This window comes from Emys orbicularis, chromosome 6 (genome assembly GCF_028017835.1).
Source record: "Emys orbicularis isolate rEmyOrb1 chromosome 6, rEmyOrb1.hap1, whole genome shotgun sequence".
In the NCBI taxonomy this organism is placed as follows: Eukaryota; Metazoa; Chordata; order Testudines; family Emydidae; genus Emys; species Emys orbicularis.
The window spans coordinates 97,487,905-97,510,104 of record NC_088688.1 but is presented as its reverse complement, the minus strand read 5'-3'; the positions used below and the strand labels follow the sequence as shown (position 1 = coordinate 97,510,104).

The following is a 22,200-nucleotide window of genomic DNA, read 5'->3' as shown; positions in this document are numbered from 1 at the left end:
CTTTGTTAAGTAGTTTTATTGCTTAGGTAGTATGGACACTCTGCAAGTACATAAGATAAAGACACACAGATAGAAAGAGAGAATTTATGGATGTGAATTTTCCTCCCATTACCTATTTTCTACCAAATAATAATACTTAGCTTTTATATAGGGCTTTGCATCAGTAGATAGCCAAGCACTTAACGAAGGAGGTAAGGATTATTATCCCCATTTTACCAATGGAGAAACTGAGGCACAAAGCGGTAAAGTAACTTGCCCACATCACCCACCAGGCCATTGACAGAACCGGGATTAGATCCCAAGTCTACTGAATTTCAGTCCACTGCACTAGGCAACATTGTTCATCACTCAATCACCCCTTGCTCTGAAAATTCTCCCAGTGGAGTCAGTGAGAGGTTTGCTGTAATAAGATACTGAACCTTCCTAATAAATCATAGTTTACAGTTCCTTGCTAGGTCAGGTGCTGTTGTGTGAATGTGACCTGTGAGTTAAGCCAGACAACATTAAATAGAGTAAATGCTATAGAGCACCGACTGATGCTCTTCCCTTTTTGTGGCAGAACAAGAATTTTGTCTCAGCTACCTGTAACAAAATCTGTTATTTTAATCTCACATACACCAGTGTAAATCAGGAGTAACAGCAAAGACAGTGGAGTTACACCAATATAGAATCAGTGTAAGCAAGAGGGCAATCAGGCCCAAAGTCTTTTATTTGGTCTGTGCTGTGGGGAAGTGTGCTACATTTGTTAGATCCAGACTTGTGTGTGTGTATGTTTGTGAATGTTACATGTCGTGTTTAACCAAAGACTTAATGGAACTCTCCTATGCCCTTGAATTTACTTTCATTTTGCTTGAAACTGTGATTCATGACTTCTCTCTTTGCTTGTATTTACCTGTAGGAACCAATAACAAAGGCTTAACACAGAAATGTTAGTGTTAATATTCAACCCCATCCATCTTTTTGGCTAACCCACACAATGCCATTAAGAGGCTGTATTGATAAAGTAGGTGAGGCCCTGTCACTAGTTGCTTTGAATGTGTACAAGAAATTAGACAGGTTTAGGCATGGAGGAGGAGGAGTTTATAGTCAGGGCTGGAATTGAAGTGGGGGAGCTCAGTGTGAAAAGCTATTTTAAAAAGCAAAACAAAACATGACTGTCTTAATGAATATGGGAAACAGAGAAAAGAAAGAGAAATCCCTTGTTACACATTTACCATCCAAGCCCTAATTAGAAGATTACCAGGAAAAAAGCACCATGGAGAGCAGAGCAGAGAGAGAGAGAGACCTGGGACTTCAAACCACATCTATTTCATAACATGTGCTGGGACTAACTTCATTTCTCTCCCACCAGCCATAGTTATCCAGGCCCTCCAGGGCAAACTTCTGGGATCTCCTCACAACAAAATAGATGAGGTAACCACTCCCGGCCAGTGTGCACAGGGCCAGGAAGTTAGCAAGAACTCTCAGGAATCGGGTTAGGTGAATGTTTTCTTCTTTTCGGTTCTCCTGCTCCTCCACAATAGCTTCCTGCACTTATTGGAAACAAAAGTGTAGCTGTAAGTGAGCAGCATTAAAAGCATCAGGCTGTATATTGTCTGTGCAGCTACTAGATAACAGAGTCTTTTTAAATGAGTTGTGATGAATGGACTTTACTCTTGGGCATCAGGTTTCTTAAGAAGGTGACATTGTATCAAAATCTCTGTTGAAGCCGTAGGACATGGCTGGATTTGGCTTGCATGGGTATCATCCAGCTCATTTTCTATGGCTTTGTCCCCATTGAGTTTCATTTTGAGTTTCTCTTACACCTGAACTCACATGCCAAAGCTGTGATTCCGAACAAAGCCAGCACTGACAATGAATTCACAAGGTGCTGAGAGTTGGGAGACCCAGAAGGATAAGTGTATGACCAGTTGTCAGAAATCTTTTTGTTAAGGAACCGGGAAACTTGAAAAATGGAGACACCAAGGTTTCATTTTGAGGGTCTGCAATTCAGGGGGACTGAAAAGGGTTTCTGTATAGGAACCCCAGACTAGACCAAGGCTGGATGATTTCAGATTTTGAAATGAAACATTTGCACAACATTACTCTGTGTAGAGTGCAGATGAATTTCAGGGCTCTTGAGTAACTAACCCTACTTCCACCCCTTCCTAGCTTCATCAGCAGAAAGAGCTCACACTGTCACCAAGATGTCCTTGTGGAGGGAGAGTTTAGTTACAGCTTCTTACTTTACTGTACATAAATGTATCTTTCGCCCAGTAGGGCAGCTGGATTACTGCCTTCTAATAGCTCTATGTGGCTCTGCTTCCTTTATTCCACTTCTGTCTATTACATAAGGGAAACGAGAGAGCAGAAATTCTTGAGTGGAGCCCTGACCCCACTGAAGTCAATGGCAAAACTGCTGAGCTCAGTGAGGAATTCACCCTTTGACTGTTCAGTTCCTGGCCTGTTCATAGAAATGAAGGTAGGATGGTTGCATCATGGGATATCTATCAAGAACTTTACTCTCTCTCTCTCTCTCTCAAGTGATTTTCACTCTTTTCATGCCAGATCCTGGCTGCCCCCACGTAGGTATAGGATAATGTGAGAAGAGGACACAGGCAGACCCTTCACAGCCCTCTAATCCCCATGGGAATCTGCACAAAGAGCCACTGTTGCTTGAGCTCCTTGAGCCTTATTCTCCACCCACAGGACCTGAGTAACTTCCAGTGAAATTACTTGTATCCTTGCATGGGGGAGAGAGGCCCTTTATGCGTAAGGTGGGGGGGGATTATTAGCACCCTGGACAGTACGCCAGAAAGCACAGGGGGTGTGGCTGGCTGAGTAGTGTGGAATTAGTGGCGCTCTTGTTCATCTAATTCCTTAACACAGCCCTAGCCTCCTGCACTCTGCACACCAGCAATGGAGGAGAGTGCATGCTACATCTCCCAAATGAAGTGCATGGTAGAAGTGGCTCCTGAATGTCCTAAGGTGCCTGTCTCAGCACTCCAGAGGCAGAATGCCTCCAGCCAATGCGGCTGTTGCTCTACCCCTCACACACCCATGAGCACGCCAGAGATCACTGAAGTCACCAGACAGTCCTAAGTCTAGAGTCCAGTCAGTGAATGTGCTGTATTGCACAGGGAACCGGGCTGTGTTTCCCTGTTCACTTGAAAATAAAACATTTGTTGTTGTGAGAAAACACAAAATGACCTTTTTTTATCTTACTGAGATGCAGGTGTGGTGTCAAACTTCTGAATCAATTTTTTTTGACATGCCAAATGGGCCCTGGTGGCAATGACATTGCTGTCTAATGGTATCTCTTCAGAGTAGCAAGAGAATATGACAATGTCAGTGCTGCAAAATGTCACCAGCATTTTTCAAACAAAACATTTTTAAAAATAAAAGCACCATAGAAACTGGAAGCTAGGAAAGGTGAGGAGAAGAAGAAAAACATGTTTTGCACAGGAATCATTTTGCAAGTACATGGACAGCAATCCCACAGAACACATCCGTTGCTACTAGTGCTGCTTACCTGCAGTCCTAGAAGGAAAGAGCAAGTGAGATACCACAGTACCTAGTTCCACTCTCATCCTGGTTTTACAGAGATATATTTCCATTGACTGAGTGACTTGGTGTGAAGGGAGAATCAGGTTCCCTCTCTCTAGTGAGCTATATCTTACCTTAAAGCTTGTTGTGATTGAGGCAAACTTATTATCTGCTGTTTCAGGATTGCCGATCAGGTAATCCCAGCTAGTGAACATTTTCCAGCTGAAATTAAAACTTGTATCATCCCCACCACCTTCCTCATTTGCATTCCTTGCCATTCTGTAAAGGCCAAAAAGATGTACAAAGAACCCAGGGTTAGAAAGAAGCAGCTGGCTCTGTTAAATGATTTAGATTTTCAAATGTTCCTAATGTCACATAATATCATTTCATGTCACCCCAAATCCAAGAAATACACTCCAATCCCATGATGATGAAGAAATGATGGATAGAGCATATCCAGTGGAGTCAATTCATTTTCTCACCATATCATTTCTTATTTGTTTCTTCAGTAGCACACTGGAGAAATTCAGTTGGATGAGAAACTCAGCAGGAAACAAGATATCAAGAGGGAGGACTAAGTTATCTTAAACAGAAACCTATAGAACACACTACAGTGCTGCTAATCAGATCCTAGGTGTGACAAAGAGAAAAATAAATTCTAATAACTAGCCAGGAAAAAAAAACTGGTTGCACCGAATAAACAAATTACAAATGCCGCTTTTTTTTATGCTGCTAGTTGCTATGTGCTTATAACTGGATTTATAATAGCATCCACCAATATCAAATTATTTCTTAAGTGGCTTGACTTCACCTTGGACTGCTAACTTCCCTATTTCAAGGTATTATCAGCCTTGTAATGTTGATGGTCAGGTTGCTGTAGATTATATTACTTAATTCAGCTCATTAAGCACAAGGAAGGGAGTACATTACTAGGGAATGATAAATTTGGCCTTGGATTCTTCATTAATTTCATGCTTAGGGGAAAACAATTTCTATTTTAAGGTTATGCTGTGGAGCAGAATCATATTATTAGACATAAACAATGTGAACCACAAAACTCCTAAAATGCACAAGAAAACATATATGCATTAACCCAGGTAATTGTCTGCTATACAGCATTCCTGCTTTCTCATCTGTGGGGATGGCGTTGTCTCTGGCAGCTGAGCTGGTGTGGAGTTGATACCGCGGGTAGGAGTGGTGGAAGATACTAACAGCACAAAGGGCTTCTGAGTGGGCCTTGTGACGCTTCTGCCCTGCTGCTGCTCTGAATCCTCTCACAACGTCTCATTCTCCCCAGTTCCCAAAAAGAAAGTTGAACAACTCAGTGTTTGGGGTGTATGTAAGATGGAAGGATTTGGTCCAACATGCAGTTGGCCAATGTACCATGGGAATTTGGATATTAAAATGCACATTTTGTGTGTGTAATTACTGTTTTGTATCTATATGCTTTATATTACATGTGAATCTAGGCAGCTAATTTTGAGTCTGTTATCATGTATGTATCTGAGGTGCAGATTTCTCAGTGTACAGTCTCTGCTAGTCGTTTGAAGTTGCATGAAAATAACCTGTTGTGAATATTTCTTCTGACACCTCTTGTCCACATAATCCCCTTCTCTTTTGGAAATCATCTGGGAAAATACTCTCCAGTATCATGTTCCACAAGCATTTAAAGAATATAGAAACACTGCATGGTCATTATTAAAGCAAGCAGCAACTAGATAGAGGATATATATACCCACTGTTTACCATTACAGAGAAGAAAAAGAGGAATGAGGGAAGGCACAATAGTCTCCCCAAATCCAACAGCTTCCTTGTGTCAATTTCTTGAATCTACCATACCTTTCTGTAATTTGATTCCTGACCATACAATCCAGATGGAGCATTCTTGTATAGAGACAGGGGGCCCAGAGAGTAACATGGAGCTTCTGGGCCTGGGTGAATGCCCAGACTCTTGTAGGATGCCCCAAGAACTGCAAAGAGCACCTATGGATTTCAGAATAGTTGTAGGTATGGGCAGCCACATCTCCTGCCCACTCCTTGGACAGGCAAATCTGGCCTCAACTGCATGATGCACTGGAAACTCCTTAAGAGTTTGAAACTAAAATTATCTTAAATATGTGACTTCTGCAATCTTAAGGCTGTGGATTTTTCCACTTAGTGTTGGGCTGGTGAGTGAGGGAGTTGCTGATTTGTGCCCTAACTCAAAATGGTTTCTATAAATGTAATAGTCAACTTCTCTCTCTCTCTCGCTCTCTTCTCTGCCCTCAACCATCAGCAAAAACAACAACAATCCTAATGACACTAGGTTTTAACTTCTGTGCTTATTGTATTGCAATGAAAAAATGGCCTTAAGCAGAAGATTATATAGGGTTACCTAAATGTGGTCTAGCACTAGTATCTGTGGCCAGATGGAAATTTAGCACATATGGTATATGCTTCCCCAAGGATATTCCCTTTGTTTTGGCCTCAGAGATTCTGTATTATAAGGATTCTTTTTTCTGGTTGACAGCCACTCAAATATAATTCCCTGAGAGGATTCAGTGAGAAGAATCTTCTAATCTTCAGGGATATACCATCAAAGAAACATTTTTAAAAGCTGTTTTAGGTCAAAAACTATGCCTGCTGCATCAAAATGTTTTGTTCTTTCTCCAAACACACACATTATTTTAAACAAAAAGAATGAGGCCATTTTTTTGTCTGGGAATGCTGCTTACCTTATCTAAGAAACCATGTATTGTTTGAGTTAATCTAGTGCTTGTGAAAGTGAAAAACAAACAACCGATACAGCACATGAAGGATTTGTGTGAGTTTCTGCTACCCAGCTGCACTAGAGCACCAGATAATCCTGACTTGCGATGGTCTGACTTTTCCGATTCTGAGCTTGTTCTAAAGAAACACTTCAGTATGCTTGTTTAGTTATTGGTGTTTCTTATGTTAGGGGGTTTTCTAGTGTGAGCAAATAGGTACTATGGACCAAATCACCACTGGCATACCACCAATGGAGTATCCCCAGTTAATACCAGTAGTGAATTTGGCCCTAAAATAAGACAACCAAACTCATTTTCACTCTGGATCTAAACCAGGATTTAAACCTAGAATTCCAGAGGTGGAAGTGTAATTGTTTAATGCACTAACCTATCTAGCCTCCCTTTCCTTTCTCCCACTTACCCATAGTCTTCCTACTGTTTTTAGTATTGTGCTCTAAATATAATTTAATGGAGAAAGCACAACTGGAGACTACTTTGTCTGCCATAGGACACTAATCCTTTACCATGACCAATGGTATTAATTCTGCTACACCACTGTGTAAATCTGAACTAAACACTATAATCTTGCTGAGAATCATTTACTGCTCACTGTGACTTATACAGCTGAATTTTTTGTCAGGTGTTTTCCTCTTCTTCCTTTTTTTTTTTAATTTACTTCACACCAGATATGATTAAAAGAGGAACAACTGAATGGCCCGGATGTTATCTGACGTTGTGCTAGATGCAGACTATTATAAAAGGAGGGGTTGAGAGCTTTGTTCCCTGAATTACACATTCATTTTACACCTTTAAGATGCAGAGGGAAAGTGTTATGTTATTTCAGTAAAGATTTTTTTTCTCCACCTCTGCCGGACTGAGACACGCTTTCTGGTACAAATAAATAAATACTGGCCTAAGAAATTATAAATGGCTTTAACATAGTCCAGCATTTCCTTGCAGCTTTGCCCCACCAGAGCTGCATCAATCCTGCTGTTAAAACTGCTACATTATCATTTCTGATAGTGCATCCTTTGTGAAGAGAATTGCATTTATTTTAATTCGTTCTTTACTTCCCTAAAGACAGAAGGAACTTACGTTCGGATGACCACCATGTAGCTATAGGCTATGGTCCCAACTCCCACAAGGAAATAGGAAAGAGGCATCCTGAACTTCAGCCATCCAATTGTTCTCTGGTTGTTGTAATAGCCATAAAAGAGCACAGAATACTGTGCAAGGCCCTGAAAAGTAAATGGCAGGTAACAGCTTAACTAGCCTGTTATATACATACATACACACACTAAACCTCATGAAACTTCACCAAAAGCAGAGAATACCAAAGAGACATTCATTTTTATGTCTTCATGACATCTCCAGACATCATTATGGTAAACCTGACAGCTGGGGCCTGACTATTGTGAGAATTCAGAACAGCCCTGTTTTGGAGCCTTTAAAAGAGGATCTGAAAAATATTTCATGTTGATTGTCAGGTCCATAACCTGTCAGGTACTTCATAGGTTGGACACTTCATCTACAACATAGCAGCTGAAAGCTTTTTCATCCAAGTGGTTTTTTTGGTTGGTTGTATGTGTGTGTTTTAACAGAAAGTGGCTTTTCAACAAACCAGAAAGTTTGGTTACTTATATTCTATGTTCTTAAAATTTCCCTCCAGTTCCAGTTTGGTATAAAAGTCTTCATTTCTGTCCTAAAGTACTGGGTAGTGTTGCTGTGTGCTGGTTAACAGTTGATAAATTTCATTCAGCAGATGGCTGGGTTTCATTGGATACTGAAATGATTCTTGTATCTACAGTTTATAAAACAAATTATTAGGTTGGTATTGAAAAATTTGCATTTCTTTAAAACAAATCATATGAATGAAGTTTCTATTGACTTGGATTGTTATTTTTTCAAAATAATTTAATAGGCAATTGCTGGAGTCTGAAAGTAATCAAGATAGTTGGCTTAGCCTGGTCAAAGACCATTTTGGTTAGAGGAGAGGAGAGCAGTGTATTTAAACCCCTTTGATGAACAGCATAGCACATGCAGAGCAGCAGCGAAGCTCCAAATGGGCACAATTAACTCAAATCAAACACTAGAGTTCAGCATGCCAAAGTGTAATTTATTGATCTACTGTTGATGAATATGAGATGTGCTGATTGTGAGCTAACAGTGCTAATGCAGAGTGCTTTAGTCCTCCTAAATTAAAAGGTCCATTTACTTTCCTTCTGTTTAGCTGCTGGTATTTCTTAAAATTAATCCATTCATAGATTATAATGTCTATAGATTAACATCCTTCTGCTTTGTGTAATCACTAACTATGCATTTGATTTATTGGAGTTTTTTAAATGTCTGAAATGAGTCTCACACAGTCTTCAGAACCTCATTTGCAATTCTTGTGAAAGTGAAAATGAAATATTAATATATGGTAACTAAAGGTAATATTCACAGATTTCTTGGTTTGGTAATCGATGTATTGGTATCAGAACAGCTGTAGAGATGCAGTAGAGACAAAATTAAGCATCTGATTCTAGGAGAAAGGGAATATTATTATTTATTTGTATAGCACCAAAAGTGAGCAGGTTTGTCTGTAGTTACTATACTTCTATTAAGAAATGGTGTAATTTCATGTAAGAATTTATACTGGGCTTGGATTGTCTAATCTGTAGTTGTACATACATTTCTGGATGTCTGTTTAGATCACACTAAATATTAAAATATCTTTAAAGTCACCATGCTCTGCTAAGTCAGTGTTGTCATAGGTGTTTCAAAGCCTTTAGATGAGCCCTGCACTGTGAGTAATTGAGGATGTTGTTTCCTGGGCTTTGCCTACTGTATTTAACTGTGAAGCTTGATATATTTTTAGCTGTGAAGTGGTAGCCATAAGTATAGGGTCTCCCTCTACACTCTTCCCACAGCCTAACACAAGCTAGATGAGCATATTCTCTTTAGTAGTATGCATGATTATAATGAGCCTTGAGATTTTGATTGCTGTGGAGTAGGGTATGAGCTGTAGATTATATAAATATAAAAAATTCAATTCAAGATTAAAATCCAAAAGGCAACAGCAATTTAGCAATTTCTGCAGGATGAAAATAGCCACATTCTCAAGGATGATCAGGGCAGGCACAATTTTCCCCCTCATGTTTTGCTACACATTTTAGAGCCCTTTTTTATTATTTCTGAAAGAAATGTTATTGGGGAATTACTCCAGAATACAAAAAAAAATGTTTGATTAAATATACACATTAGTTTATCATTTTATTTTGGACCTGAAAAAATTATTTTTGCCTCTAAAATTGTCTCAGCTATATAGTCCCCATTCCCATCCTTGTCTGGATAAAGGTTTCATTGTCCCTTGCCAGATCCTGTTTCTTTCATAGTTACTAGGAGCCTCTCCTCTCCTGCTGCCATCTCTTTTCTCTCAAGTCTTCTCTCTTTCACCTTCTCCATACAATTGTATAAACATCTCTCCCCTTCTTCTAGGATCCACTCTTCTTAAAAGGGCCTCCACGTTGCTACAAGGCTCACTTTTCTCCTCCAAGGTCCCTCTCTGCTGCAGTACTTCCTCTCTTTTTAAATAGGCCTCACCACTTGACTTCATTGCTGTGTCTCCTGCTACTACCATTCAACCATTGTAGCTCCTGATCATCTAAATACAACGGAGTTCAACTCTGTTAATTACTGACATACATCAGTGATTGCAGAATATTATTGAGTTGCTCCTTGTAATGGACCAGGAGCTCACCCAAAAAAGAACATTGACCTCCTTTCATGGATCTAAAGAGGGGCCATCACTTTGTGGCTAAAGGAAATCAGCTCATCTGGCCAGTTACCACTTTACATCAGGCAATGTGGAGAGAGGTAAATGTGTTACTTTGAACACTTTATTAAACTAAAATTTTAAAAATTCACTGGGTTTCAGTGAGTCAGCCTGGAAGTATTGCATTAAAAGTCAGGAAGTCAGCATACAGATCAATGTATCCAGTCTGGTATTCTGTCTGAGAGTTTAAAAACTTGCTACCCTGCTGAAACTGTCCAAAGAAATAAACGAATGGGCCAGAGTTCATTCCAGGCCAGTGGTGCGTCCCATCAGGGTAATCTGATTGCGGGCCGCAAGACATTTTGCTGACATTGACCATCCGCAGGCACGGCCCCCCACAGCTCCCATTGGCTGGGAATGGTGAACTGCGGCCACTGGGAGCAGTAGGGGGGCCGTGCCTGTGGACAGTCAACGTCAGCAAAATGTCTTGCTGCCCGCAATCTGATTACCCTTATGGGCTGCATGCAGCCGGCAGGCCGCAGGTTGCCCACCACTGTTCCAGGCACTGTGCCAGAGGTAAGGCCCCTAATAAAAAAATCCACCTGGGGTTGAAGTGGCACAAGCCTGGGGCCCTCTCTAGGCAGCCAGCACATGCTTGAAAGTGGGCAATGTTGATGGGAGAAATGGCCAAAGGCTGAGCTAATTCAGTGAACCCCTACCACAGCCTCTGTCTGCAGGGCTCCTAGGATACTCCAGAATTTACGTCTGCCTCCAGCTGGCAGAACTCCCTAGGGTGAGCAATGGAACACTGTCCACAGCCCTCATCACCCTTCCTGGCATCAGCAGTCCGAACCAAGGAGACTTTAACTCCTTCATCCTTTGAGTTATTTTTAACACTTCTCCTAGTGCTTATGAGTATGAAGAGAATGTCTGGCTGTAAATTGTTCAAAGAAACAGACTCCCAGTTTCACCTCCCACATCTACCTACCTTTGCTGAAATCCATAACAAGTGCTTAAAGTTAAGCATGTTCATAAAGATTTGAAGGATTGAGGCCTAAATGTTGAAGGGAGATAGTACAGAAGCTTCAGGCAAAGTCACCCTTATCTGAATGCTGTTCCCATTAATCTGGAGAAAACCTATAACTGGATGAGTCCACCTTTTTTGTTTGTGCAAAATCCTTTACAATGACCTCTGCAGCTGCCTGAAAGACAACGCGGAGACTTTCATTGCCTTACAACCAAGGTACCGTTGTCTGGACTCATTGTAATATGGAATTTATCCTCAATACAGTCATCTTAAATTTATTTCATGTTTACAAAAGTAATCACGCTATGGAGGCATGCCCTGTGTGAAAAGTGGTGAAAATATTGTTTCAATAAATAAAAGTATTGTACGGTATTTAGAAGTCTACCTTCAGACTTTCAGTTATGGAGGTTCATCTCTTAAGGATACGATGAGCTTCAAAGAAACAATAAGGGATTCAGCCATCCATCCCACTATAGCTAAAATATTTGCAAATTTAAAAACCAGAATTTTGCTTCTAGTCTATCTTTAAAAAAAGGCCTAAAGTACGAGGTTTTGTCTTACATGGAATTTACACAGCACCACCAATTTGAAATCTAAATGCATATAATCCCAGAGAGTCAAATTCATCCATAGTCCAACTCTACTGAAGCAAATGGAATTACACCAGAGACTAAATCAGTCTAGACTCTTATTCCCAAATTCCTCTCCTTTTTTATTCCTAAAGACACAGTAATGGACATGGAATTTTCATACGTTCTGTTTTTAGATCAAGAAAACATCTATACTCAGAATTAATGAAAAGGGGATTTGAATTGGTTTCTATCCATTTGAATGATCTCCTGACATATTTCATATTAAACTACTGAAATTGAACAGTGAAGCACTGAGCACTGAAATCAAAGCCTTTTAGAGCCCAAAGAGTCATGATAATATGCAGTATTGCAATAATGCACACTTACACTAAAGTCCCACAAAGTTGCAAAATTCATAGCAGTTCTTTCTTCAGCTCTTGGGACAGTTTTTCTAGGTAGCGTGCCATATGGTTTCCCCATCAGCACCTGTAGCCAAAATATGATGAATGTAGATAACAGCTCAAAACACAACACTAACAACCAAAAGTATAAAATGCAGATGCGAACAACTGCACTGGAGATTTTGCTTCGTGTTCTCCTTAACTCCCTACTGATAGCAATCCACCTCTCCAAATCTTTTGCCTTCACGCCTTTTATTCGTGATTGACGCTTTATTGAAGTATATTCCATTGCAATTTTTTATTAAATGGTAGTCTACTAAAAATCAGTGGAATGTTAAGCTGTATCTTTTATATTCAGCAGCAACAAAGGTTAAAAATATTCATCAGATAAGTGAGTTCTTTCAGTGATGCAAATTCATTTTTCTTGTGCTATTGATTTTGTTGCTTTTTTTAATAGAAAATATATCGGGTCATTACATGCATATAGTTTTCAGATGATGACAACCAGGATTCTGAAAGTATCTGAGCCTCTGGTGAGATGTTTTCACAACCATTGAAAGTACTAGGCCAGATTCTAGTCTCACTTGAGTCTTGATATTGTTCCACTGCAGTCAATGGCAGTTTTTCTCTTGACTTCAATGGGAGCAGAACCAGGCTTTTAAGGTGGTATAAATCCAAAGTAACTCAATTGGCTTCAATTACTCTACTCTAATGAAAGCAGAATTTGGCCCATCCATTAGAAAGTTTTTGGGAAATGTCATATCCTAAATAAATCTTGTGGGCTTGAGGTTATCTGCTGCACTCACTTACATGTACACACTGGAAGTAAGTGTAATCAAGAGGATATTCTCTATGGCAGAAATTTAGGGGCCAGCCCAAGACCTATGTACCACTTAAATTCCATTTAAGTCCTATTTTGAGCCCTGTTTAAGTCTTATACTCATCCTTTGCATGGGATAATTTCAATTTGAGTTGAATTCCACCTTATGGATGAGATTCTGTGCTGCATGTCTAAGGATATGTCTATACTTCAAGCTGGAGGTATAATTTCCACTTGAGGAGACATGTACCCCAGGCTAGTTCTAAGCAAGCTAGCACTCTACAAATGGAGTTTTGCCATGGCAGCGTGAGCAGAGGGAGAGTCTAGCTGCCCTGAGTACAATCCCATTCAAGATGCTAGGTACATATGTGGGGTGGCTAGCTGTGCCTGCCGTTTGTGCTGTTGTGGCTACACCTTATATTTAGCTCTTGATCACAGCTGGCATGGGGTATATCTCCTCAAGCTGGAAATAATAGTTCCAGCTCAAAGTGTAGACATACTATTAGAGGTGCAGCACAGAACTCACAGTCCAGGAGATGGGGGCTAAGGTAGCTTTAAACCACCTTGTGCTCCCCACCCCCCTCCACTGCCAGTCCTGGGCTGCTCCAGGTATAGAGTGGAGATGCCCCTGATGTAATTTAGACAGACTTCATGGACTGCCCTAAGAGTCACAGCACTTCCTGGAATATCCCCAGCACTGCAGGATGCAGCCCTGCCTCCCACACTTGTCTCACGCTCAGCCCTGCTCTGGCATGCCCTCCCCCATGCCAGGGGGTGTTAAGTTCTTGGGAGGCAGCCTTATAGCTGTCTTCTGCAATGCCTGTGCCAGGAATGCTTCCCTGGGCAGAACCAGGGCGTTTAGATCTGTTTTACACCACTCTGTCTCTTTTCATGGCTTAAAGGAGCTGGAGCATTGGTAGGGATCTTGCCCTAAGTGTTCTAGTAACAAAGGTAAAAATTTTAAGCACCATTTCTCAGTGACATTTTATTCCCCTATAGAAATAAGAAATGCAATTTAAAAAAATCCCAAATCATGCATTCTCACCTCAGGCACCATTACAAGGCCAAATGTCAATCCGAAGAGAATCATATTTATTCCATACATCCAGCGCAAGAATATGAAATAAGAAGCTACTGAAGAGCCAAAATGACCTATGAAAACATTTGCAGTGACAAAAAGACAGATCAGTCGATATTCTTGTCTTCTTACTTTGAGACAAGATTACTTGAACATTTTCATGCGTGCTTAAAATACAAAAAATCAGATTTTTCTTTATTCTATATTAATACCTATAATTTTATCATTTTAGTAATTTTTCAAGATTGCAGACTAGCATTCACTTCCTTGAAATGATTTAAAAAACAGAAGCAAGACACCATTTACCAAAGATTATACATTTATATTGAAGGAATATAAATAACATGACACCAACACAATGGAATAGAACCTCAGGATGATCTCCTAAGGCCAGATGTTCAAACGTATTTGGTTGCCTAAGGATGCAGATAGGTGCCTAGTGGGATTTTCAAAAGTGACTAAACAGATGAGGCACCTAACTTCACTTGAAATCAGCAAAATACCTTTTAAATCCTGGTCTCTAGAGCTTATCGGTGCCTTTCTACATGTGCTTTGTTTCTGGCCTACTAGCCAGGGAGAAAGCAAAGTGTTGCTGGAAAGACAACTTCCTAAATTTAAAAAAATACACGCACACTATTCTACAGCAGTGGTCCAAAACACTAGAATTTGCAATGGTGATACTACGATTGCTGTTATTGTATAGAATACAGTGGTATTTTTATACTAAATCGCTAACAGACTGGTGTCTGTCACAACACCAGATGCAGAATACCTTGAGAACCAGGAGTATACAGTTACTCAATACAAAAGATTCTTCACAACAGGCTCATTAGTCTATGCATCACCAATGTAAAAGTTTTAGCAATGACAGCAAGAGATGGTTTAAGATTCAGGTTTAGGGAAACAAGTATATACTGTGTGAAAGATTATTATTGTATGAAAATGGGAAAGATTTAGGTAGGAAAGAAGAGGGGAGGTTGCTTGATCAGGGGGACAGAGTATTTAATTGAGAGCTCTGAGCTGTTCAGTTCTGCCACTGACCAGCTGTGTGACTTTGAGCAAGTCAGTTCATTTCTTTTGCCTCTCTTTCCCCTCCCACCCTTTGTCTGCCTTGTCCATTTTGACTGTAAGCATTTTGGGGCAAGAATTGTCTCTCTCTGTGTTTGCACTACACCTTGCACAATTGGTCCTTGATTTCGGTTGAGGTCTCTAGGTACTACTACTATATTAATAATAATAAAATAATAGCAGTTTAGGTCCTGATTCTGCAATACTTATGTGAAGAAACCTTCCACTGAAATCAAGAATCAAACGCTTTATGATTAAATGAAGATTTTTATCCCTACATGGCTCTGGAGGTGTAGCTGCTGTAACCGAAAACATTGGTCACATGACCTTTTTATTTACTGCTAAAGTGGCTCCTGTTGGTTTGGGACATGTGAGCATTTATTGTGCCTGATGATTTCATAAACTGTTTTGTTACTATTTTCTCTGGTAATGGCCCTCTTGGTGCTATATCAGTTAAGATTAGCCTTGTACCCCAGTTAATTCTAACATTTATTGACCTGTAGTTATTCATTAAAGCTGTCACTAGCTGGGACTGAATTAGGGAGGGGAGAATCATCCCAGGCCCTTGTTGCAGAAGAACTGAAATACCTAGTCCTGTTTATGTAGAGCTTTTACATTAGTATTTCCAATTGGCACTGCTTGTCCAGCACATTGAACTTTTCAGCTCCTATGAGAGGAAGCCTTTATACCTTCTAATGTTAGTTTCCCATACACTTCCACTAGTTGCTCCATTTAAGTAGAAAATTATAACAAGACAAAGGGACAGGTTTTGCCTCTGACCTGATCTTGACCTTTTGTGCCACAAAACAGCCAGAAAGCTACCTTAACTGGTCCCGCTCAATATAGGAGAATCCTCAGCTCCTATGCCATCCTGTCCTATACTCCAGCACACCGGTGCATTGCTAGAGCAAGTGTGAAAAATCAGGATAGGGTCGGGGGTAATAGGTATCTATAAAAGCCAAAGCCCCAAATATCGGGACTGTCCCCATAAAATCAGGACATCTGGTCACCCTATGCATAGCTGCAGAAAAGAGAATCAGCGCTAAGAGCCACTAGGTGTGGTTGATTCCTGGCCGATATAAAGGACCTTAAGTTGCACATCATCTGATTCCCAGATGTTGCAATGGACCTAAATGCACATTGGGACTGGACAAGCTCCCAGTGGCCCCAGGATGGGTAGACGGACATAAAGGTGTCTTAAAAGTAACTTCATGTCCACCCGTCCCCTGAGCTGTGCTAGATGGGGGACAGCAAGTTCTGAAGTTCTGATTCAGTCATTTCACCACTGCATTATATGGATTGCTTTGCTGATTTTCTAGGTTTAAAATTTAGACGTACAATAAAAACACATTAATTTGCAGTATAGTGAATGTTGCAAAATAGTTTTCTTTTTGGTCTCTGTCCAAACTTGATTTTTTTTTTTTTTTTTTACAAAGATAAAGTTCACAATCCTATTTATTGAAGGTCATTATAAAGGTAACATTTATACTGTGATATTCTGAGTGTCCAGGCATCTTTAAGCTAAGGAAAAGAAAAAGGAGCTTATTTCATTACAGGAGAGAAAAAAACTGTACATAGACACAGTATCAGTTAATTATCCTGGTCTATTTTTACATACTTGTCCTACTAATGTAACTTGAAACAGCTGTGGGTTTTAATGGCAAAACAACTCAGTCCAGGCCCATTTATTTACCAACTATAACTGAAGGATCACTCACATGGGTTCTCAGAATGAATTCTATTCTGTTACTAGCCTACCAAAAGAACCACCTGTCTCCTGCTGCTCAATTTGATTTAACTACATTTATTCAACAGCTTCTTCTGCGTGCTAAATTAAACCCCAGTGATTGCATAGCCTGCTTTGTTCTCTGCTGATCATGATGCCATGTGTTTCAAGTTACTATGTGGTGAATTACCCTTTCTTTTTGGCCTAGTGCCGCCTTGTCTAGGATTGCTTTGCAACACAAAGTACAAATCAGCTAAAACTCACAGTTGACCATTTTCCTGGTCATGGCCACCTTGACACTGTCTATTGCATGCTCCAAAGCTACCTTCAGTAAAGCTATCTTGCACTATAATTAGGGCTGATCAGTGGCTAGGCTCCCACTCAAGACCTTGTGATGTTAAGCCAAGTTTGCTTCAGAGGGGATTTGTTGGTAACTTTGCTCATTACTGGAAGGCCTTTCTCCCTATGAAATATAAAGCTTACTTTATGATGAGACCGTTCTCAAATTTTGCCACAACTCTCATCACAAGTACTTTGCACTTTTATATATGCACAGTGATATTCATGATCATATTCTCTTTTTCATCTTTATTTTGTGATTTGAGAACACTTAAATAGCATATTATAGGCAAATAACAAAGCCAGCCTATAAGCTGTATCCCAAGAGCACTTTTCAAGAATTAATTTCAATACTGGGTAATGAAAAAGGTTTAAACTAATCAGTGGCATCTATATTGGGCATTATTATCTGTAAGGTAACTAAGACTTTAAAGGATATTTCTGATGAATAGCTATTAATGCCTTATCAAGCTAAATAAATTTCCACAAAAGAAGACTGTATACAGTATAGATATTTTACAATGATTTTTTTAAAGTGTTTTAGTTGTACCTGTCTGTGTTTCAGAATCTCTATTTAGTGAATGGGGCTAGTGACCCAGCACATAATTCCCAGAAAGAACCCCATGCCTGGAGTAGGTCACAATGAATAAAAATGCAACTCCCATTTGAAAGTAATGGACATTTCACAGTTGATGTAAAACTAAAGTACAAATAAAACTGTAAAATAATTTTAGTATTATCTTTGAAAAGTCATGGAAGATGGGTGAGATTCCAGAGGACTGGAAAAGGGCAAATACAGTGCCAATCAATAAAAAGGGGAATAAGGACAACCTGGAGAAGACAGACCAGTCAGCTTAACTTCTGTACCAGGAAAGATAATGGAGCAAATAATCAAGCAATTAACTGGCAAACACCTAGGAGATAATAAGGTGATAAGTAACAGTCAGCATGGATTTGTCAAGAACAAATCATGTCAAACCAACCTAATAGCTTTCCTTGACAGGGTAAACAAGCCTTGTGGGTAGGGGGAGAAGGTATATCTTGACTTTAGTAAGGCTTTTGATACTGTCTCGCATGACCTTCTCATAAGCAAACTAGGGAAATACAACCTAGATGGAGCTTATATCAAGTGGGTGCATAACTGGTTGGAAAACCATTCCAGAGAGTAGTTATCAGTGGTTCACAGTCAAGCTGTAAGTGCGGTCCCACAGGGATCAGTTCTGTGTCCGATTCTGTTCAATATTTTCATCAATGATTTAGATAATGACATAGAGAGAACACTTATAAAGTTTGAGGATGATACCAAGCTGGGAGGAGTTGCAAATGCTTTGCGGGATAGGATTAAAATTCAAAATGATCTGGACAAACTGAAGAAATGGTCTGAAGTAAACAGGATGAAATTCAATAAGGATAAATGCAAAGTACTCCACTTAGGAAGGAACAGTCAGTTGCACACAAGCTAAATATGAGTCAACAGTCTAACACTTTTACCAAAAAAAAGACAAACATCATTCTGGGATGTATTAGCAAGAGTAGAGTAAGCAAGACACAAGAAGTAATTCTTCCACTCTACTCCATAATGATTGGGCCTCAACTGGAGTATTGTGTCCAGTTCTGGGTGCCACATTTCAGGAAAGATATGGACAAATTGGAGAAAGTCCAGAGAAGAGCAACAAAAAGTATTAAATGTCTAGAAAGCATTACCAGTTGGGATTACCAGTTTAGGCTGGAGAAGAGAAGACTGAGAGGGGACATAACAGTTTTCAAGTACATAAAAAATTGTCACAAGGAGGACAGAGAAAATTGTTTTCGTTAACCTCTGAGGACTGGACAGAAACAATGGACTTAAATTGCAGCAAGGACAGTTTAGGTTGGACATCAGGAAAAACTTCCTAACTCTCAGATTGGTTAAGCACTGGAATAAATTGCCTAGGGAGGTTGTGGAGTCTCCATCATGGGAGATTGTTAAGAGCAGGTTAGACAAACACCTGTCAGGGATGGTCTAAATAATACTTAGTCCTGCCTTGATTGTGGGATGACCAGGTGTCCGGTTTTTGACCGGAACACCCGATCGAAAAGGGATCCTGGCGGTTCTAGTCAGCACCGCTGACTGGGCCGTTGACTGTCCGGTTGGCGGCGCTGTGCAGTGGGGCTGGCAGGCTCCCTGCTAGCCTCCGTACATGCTGGCTTCCGGGAAGCAGCCGGCATGTCCTGCCTCCGGCTCCTATATGTACTGGCAGCCGGGGCTCCACATGCTGCCCCCGCCCCAAGCACCACCTCCGCAGCTCCCATTAGTCGGGAAGCACAGCCAATGAGAGCTGCGGGAGTGGCGCCTGTGGATGGGGCAGTGCGCCGAGTGTGCAGAGCAGCCTGGCTGCGCCTCCACGAAGGAGCCGGAGAGGGGACATGCCACTGCTTCCAGGAGCTGCTTCATGTAAGCGCCGCCCAAAGCCTGCACCCCTGACCCCCTCCTAGGCCCCAACCCCCTGCCCCTGCCCCAGCCCTGATCCCCCCCCCGCCACCCTCCAAACCTCTCATCCCCAGCCCCACCCCAGAGTCTGCACACTCAGCCAGAGCCCTTACACACACACCTCGCACCCCAACCCTCTGCCCCATCCCAGATCCCTCCCACACTCCAAACCCCTCAGCCCCAGCCCAGAGCCCTCTCCCATACCCTGAACTCCTCATTTCTGACCCCATCCCAGAACCTGCACCCCAGAGCCCATACCTCCTCTCACACCCAATCCCCTGTCTCAGCCAGGAGCCCCCTCCCATATTCTGAACCCCTCAGCTCCACCCCCAGCCCAAAGCCCCCTCCTGCACCCCAAACCCCTCATCCCTGGCCCCACCCCAGAGCCCACACCTCCAGCCGGAGCCCTCACCTCCTCCCACATCCCAACCCACTGCCTCAGCCTGGAGCCCCCTCCTGCACTCTGAACTTCTCATTTCTGGCCCCACCCCGGAGCCCGCCCCCTCAGCCAGTGTCTTCACCCCCTCCTGTACCCCAGCCCTCTGAGCCAGCCCGGTCAAAATAAGTGAGTGAATGAGGGTGGGGAGAGCGAGCAACAGAGGGAGGGGAGATGGAGTGAATGGAGGCAGAGCCTCAGAGAAGGGGCAGGGGGGTGGGGCAAGAGTGTTTGGTTTTGTGCGAGTAGAAAGCTGTCAACCTTGCTTGAGTGCAGGGGACTAGACTAGAAGGTCCCTTCCAGGCCTATGATTCTATGAGTCTCTTGGTTAGATAAGCAGCTCTTTCTCTTAATATATTGAAAGAACTTCTCAACAAATTTGAAACCTTCTGTTTTCCAGTTCTTTCAAGTGGGATTTGAATTCTCTATCTGATTCTGCACTACCAAATCATCAACATGACAATTTTATGTATGATCTCTGCAATTAGATGTAGTGGTGATAATACTGTTTATGGTACCCTGGAGTTGTCCTTGAAAATAAAGGAAGTGCTATGCAGTCAAAATGACAGAAGTCATGTTTTGGGTATAGGCTATCTGAAAAATAACCTGTTTCCATATACTTCAGCACAGCAGTTTAGATCAACTGATGTTCTTGAGGGAACAAGTTGTGTTAATTTAGTGATACTAAAAAATGCCAGATTGAGAGCCATAAACACAGAAGTCTAATTTTTTTTCCCACACAACAGGTGGAACAAACATACCAAAGGACCTTACCACTGATTGCAGAGACCTTTTTTAAGGGTCAGAGGAGTGTTTAGTCTTCAGGCCCAATCAGTACATTGCCTTTTGGCTTGCTCGGTGTGCTTCTTTGTCCCATTTCAAAGAGGACTAGATCAAAGCATGTTAACAAACTGTTAATACGCATCAGCAGGGTCCATGTGGATGTTAGTCTGGGGCAGGCTAGTGTGAGATAGATTCACGCTCCAGCTTGCTGCAAGCTACATGTTTGTGTAGACAAGCTTTGACTGTGAAGATTGTTTCATGAAACATAATCTCTTGTTCAGAATGTGGCTGTGTCCTCTGCCATGACAGCCAGGAGGGATACCAGTGCTCTAGAATAATGATGAAGAGATCATTTTGGGTTCACTGATAATTAAGAAGGCGGGTCCATCTTCTCTTTTGAGGAATAAAACATCTGGAAAGCTATTTTTAAAAGCAGTAAGAATATTCTTGGAATCAGGGGGGCCTCTGGGAGTACACCTGCTGCTAAGTGCTAATTTTATTGTTTTCCACAACTACTTACTTTCAATCTCTTTGATTTTCATTTCCCATGGTATGCAGGCTGTTTTAAAATTCTCAAAATCTCGTTGAAATTTCATCCATTTCTGTAAAGGATCACAAAGAAAAAGAGGCCGCATTCTCAGTGTTCTCATATACATTCTCAGTTACTACTCTGAGATCCAGCATAGAACTGAGTGAATTTGTATCAAATACTTAATTTGCTGTATTTTGCCTTTTTTTTTCTCTCTGTTTGTGGAATGTCTGAACAGATTGTGATTTTTTTCTTGAGTATTATTTGACTTGAGAACTGTTTCTGATCATTTAACGTATTTTATTCCAAATCTGAAATTCGAACTATATTGCTTAGTTGTGGTTAGTCTAAATGTGGTGGTGTCTCTGTCCCTCAATTGGATAAGAGCAACTATTATAATCAGCAAAAACAACGAGGAGTCCTTGTGGCACCTTAGAGACTAACAAATTTATTTGGGCATAAGCTTTCGTGGGCTAGAACCCACTTCATCAGATGCATGGAGTGAAAAATACAGGAGCAGGTATAAATACATGAAAGGATGGGGGTGCTTTAACAAGTGTGAGGTCAGTCTAATGAGATAAATCAATTAACAGCAGAATACCAAGGGAGGAAAAATATAATCAGGCTTTCCAGGCATATTTCAGAATGTGAAAGTTGAAAATTTGTTGAACATTAATGCTAGTAAAATGTGGTTCCACAAATGTCTATAAAAAATGAAGCCAAATTAGTACTGAACATGATTGAAGCAAAACTTGTTTTAAAATTTGAATAAATATTTGCAGAGATTTTTTGCAGTATTCTCTCAGCTCTGAGGCAAAGGGACAATCTGTCCAAGCACTGTATAAGGGAGAAGGGAACCGTTCCAATCTAATATGTAAAATGCATGTTTGCCATATGCCATGAGTTTTTCTGCTACAATGAG

The 22,200-nt window shown here is 40.9% G+C and overlaps 1 protein-coding gene across 1 annotated transcript in view; it reads right to left on the bottom strand.

The window, feature by feature from the left end:
• The window catches only part of TMC1 (transmembrane channel like 1), a 65,188-nt gene that overhangs the window by 21,832 nt on the left and 21,156 nt on the right, over positions 1–22,200 (bottom strand). The window contains exons 5-10 of the mRNA XM_065405908.1: positions 21,270–21,351; positions 13,895–14,001; positions 12,016–12,114; positions 7,368–7,510; positions 3,660–3,804; positions 1,333–1,527 (exon numbers count right to left, since the gene is read on the bottom strand). Of these exons, the coding sequence (XP_065261980.1) occupies positions 1,333–1,527; positions 3,660–3,804; positions 7,368–7,510; positions 12,016–12,114; positions 13,895–14,001; positions 21,270–21,351 (771 nt within the window). The remainder of the gene's footprint in view (positions 1–1,332; positions 1,528–3,659; positions 3,805–7,367; positions 7,511–12,015; positions 12,115–13,894; positions 14,002–21,269; positions 21,352–22,200) is intronic.